Source organism: Gavialis gangeticus, unplaced genomic scaffold (assembly GCF_001723915.1).
Source record: "Gavialis gangeticus isolate Ggan-Ray unplaced genomic scaffold, GavGan_comp1, whole genome shotgun sequence".
NCBI classification, from domain to species: Eukaryota; Metazoa; Chordata; order Crocodylia; family Gavialidae; genus Gavialis; species Gavialis gangeticus.
Genome location: NW_017729019.1, coordinates 13,616,779 through 13,619,806, shown reverse-complemented (window position 1 = coordinate 13,619,806; position 3,028 = coordinate 13,616,779). Strand labels below are relative to the sequence as shown.

The following is a 3,028-nucleotide window of genomic DNA, read 5'->3' as shown; positions in this document are numbered from 1 at the left end:
CGCCGCCTCTCTCCCGCAGGCTCCACTGCCTGGCCACCACGCTGCGCAGCGAGGGCTGCCTCGGCATGTACAGAGGTAAGAGCCCGCCCGCCGCGGCGGGAAGCCGCTTTCCGGCCCGCCGGTCCCACCTCGGTCACTAAGAGCCGAGCACCCCGCGGCACCGGGAGGCTTCAGCAGCGTCGAGCTCCCTCCGTCGTTCAGGCCGGGCTCTGCTGTCGCTCTTCCGGGCAGGTGCGGGCAGCCCCCGAGCACCCGCTGCAGGACAGCTGAGGCCCCGCGATGTCATGCAGATTTCCCTTTGCTCAGATAACGTGAGGCCTCCTTGAATGCGCCTCTGATGTCTAGGTTGCTAAACGGACCGATTCAAAAGGAAGGACGCGCCTTAACCCTGCCAGGTGGCCCGCGTGGCTTGTGCGCCGCATCTTGGCACAGCCGCTCGCTCGCTGCGTAACCGCCCTGGGATTCGCCTGCAGGACTGGGACGTTTGGAGAGGGCCGAAGCGGGAGACAAGTACACCACAGTCCCCTAGACGTTTACGCTCTGGTCAGGTGAAAGTCAAGTGGCGTGATGGTGCGCAACTGAACCGAGGGCGTCTGCCCGGGAAGGATGCTCGCCCCAGTAACTCCAGTTAGGGAAAAGTTAATTCAGTTTCTGGGAAGCTAAACCCAGTGCTGAGATCTTTGCCAAAGGGAGGCACTTGCAGTGTGGGAATGCAGTTTTGGCAAGAAATGGTTCCATAACACAGCCAGCCATTGATTTTGTATTTTAAATGGAGCACGGAGGTAGATGCATTAGTGACTGTGGCAGTCATTATTGCAAACATCTCTGCAAAGCAACACGTTTTGTTGTATCCGGTTCACGTTGCAGCCCTTGGCTGCTTGGGCTTTGAAGGCTACTCGAATCTGGCCAAGCTTTTGGGGAACATTTAATAGTCCAGCACTGCTGCTAACTGTTGGGAATGGGCATGGCTCCTTTTTTCCCTGACCCCATATGCTGCCTGTCTTTAGGTGTCTCTTCTCTCTCTTTCTACTGTACAATGTTTCTGTGTAAATTGTCTGTGCCAAGCAACCGTTTTCAAGGCTTGCCCGTGTTCTGAGAGTTCCTCTTGGATCTGGTGTCCCAACATGGAAACGTGGTTTGCAAGCTCAACAAAAAAGGTCCATAGTCTTGTTTCCAGTGATGGAAGATGGGCTGTAACGTCACATACCTTCGAAGCCTTTGGTGAGAGAGAACCTTTCGCCTTCCGTTTTGACCCATTCTGGCTGAATTGTGCTAGGAGCTCGAAATACAGGAGTGTGAGATACCAGCACGATTTATACATTTAATATGACTAAGTAAATGAGTGCTAGAGATCTTTAGTACTGAAAGTTAGAAATCTGGCAAATGTACTTGTTTGTACCATGGCCTCTTCACAGCCTGCTGATCTCCGTTTCACTGCTGGACAGATTCAGGGTGTTCTCTTGTACCAGCATGGCCCCCGGCGAGTATTCCTGCTACCTTTTTTTGTATTGCATTCCTGTGAGAAATGCCTATGCCCACTTTGCTGCTGCATGCTCAGGTAGAGGGCATGGCCTCTCAGAAGTCCCATTTGGAAATAAGACTGCTCTTCATTTCTTTCCCATTTGCCTTGCTTGACTAACATGTTTGCTGCTCTCTGTTGCATATGTCATATTTTCCCCCGTGTCTGTTTTTAAGATGTGCTTTTCATAAATGAGATAGTAATTGTACTGTAACAAACGGTTTGTAGCTGCTAGAGTCATTGTTCTACCTATTATGACTCTGGACATAAGAATTGACTTGGGGAATAAAAGGTTTTCTGACCCTAAAACACAGGCTGTGTTCACTTGAGTTAATGGCTAAATCTCCACTACTGTGTAATGTTGGAACTAAATGTACAGTTGATACGAGCAGCTGTCCAACTAACAGAGCACGAGCACCGTGTGTCTTCAGCTTTCCATCTACAAAGTCTTTGTGCCTTTCATTCATTGAAAATAAGGTCTTGGAGTTTTAAGCACTTGGGGCTTGTCTTCAGAGTTAGTTATGTATTGTATTAAGGGAAAAACATCTGTTTTGTGTACTAGAGAGCAGCATTGTTGCTGCTCAAAAATTCTACCTCATCACCATCCATGACAGTTGCCTGAACAAAGGTTGTTTTACTATAACTCTGCCAAATCACATCCAGGTATGCCACATCCAAGTCTCTGCTGCAGTTTAAATGGATAAAGACGTGGGAATCAGGTTTTTGTCGTCTACCCCTGTTTTGCGACCCTTGCCAAATACAAAGCTATGCTTCCTATAAAGCCATACATTTGAATTTGCACAATATGCATCCCACAAGTACTTATTTTTCCTTGGTCAGTAATCCCAGTGACGTGGAACTGAAGCATTTCCTTTGGGGTGCTGCAGCCACCACTGTTGGGATAGGTTGGCAATTTCTGAAAGCTATAAATAAAACTTCTCTGCAATTTAAGCAGTAGTGATTTTTTATTTTTAGGTGCTGCAGTAAATCTGACGCTAGTAACACCTGAGAAGGCAATCAAGCTGGCTGCAAATGATTATTTCAGGCACCTCTTGGCCAGGGATGGGTATGTTTTTTGTTGTTCTATAAGTTATAATCTGGCATTGAATTTAGAGTTGGGTTTAACCATCTAGTCTGCCCTCAGCTTTCTGTGGAGTACTTTTTTGGAGATAAGGCTTACTTTAAATAAACAAAATGCTGCTCTATCCAAGCCCCTCAAACCTTTGGTGTGAGATGCATGCAAGTGGCACACTGGGGAAGCATTGTCATCTGCACTTGGTGTTTAATCAGATGCTACAGCAATGAGACTTTGAATAAATTCATAGATATGTATTGGCTCTGAAGGGCTGTAGGTCTGGAATTTTTGCTAATCCAAGCAGTCCCTCTTAAATGAATGGAGGCCACGTTTCCACTGGAATCACTAGGGCAGCTTGCGTACAGTCATGATCTGGCCCAAAGTTAATAGTAAGCTTTTTTTTTTTTTTTTTTTTTTTTTTTTTTTTTTTTTTT

General features: G+C 47.0%; 1 protein-coding gene across 1 annotated transcript in view; it reads left to right on the top strand.

The window, feature by feature from the left end:
• Window positions 1–10: 10 nt before the first annotated feature.
• Window positions 11–3,028, top strand: part of LOC109295334 (mitochondrial glutamate carrier 1-like) — a 7,102-nt gene continuing 4,084 nt past the window's right edge. Inside the window, exons 1-2 of the mRNA XM_019514121.1 lie at window positions 11–75; window positions 2,495–2,585. Of these exons, the coding sequence (XP_019369666.1) occupies window positions 66–75; window positions 2,495–2,585 (101 nt within the window). The 5' untranslated portion in view covers window positions 11–65. The remainder of the gene's footprint in view (window positions 76–2,494; window positions 2,586–3,028) is intronic.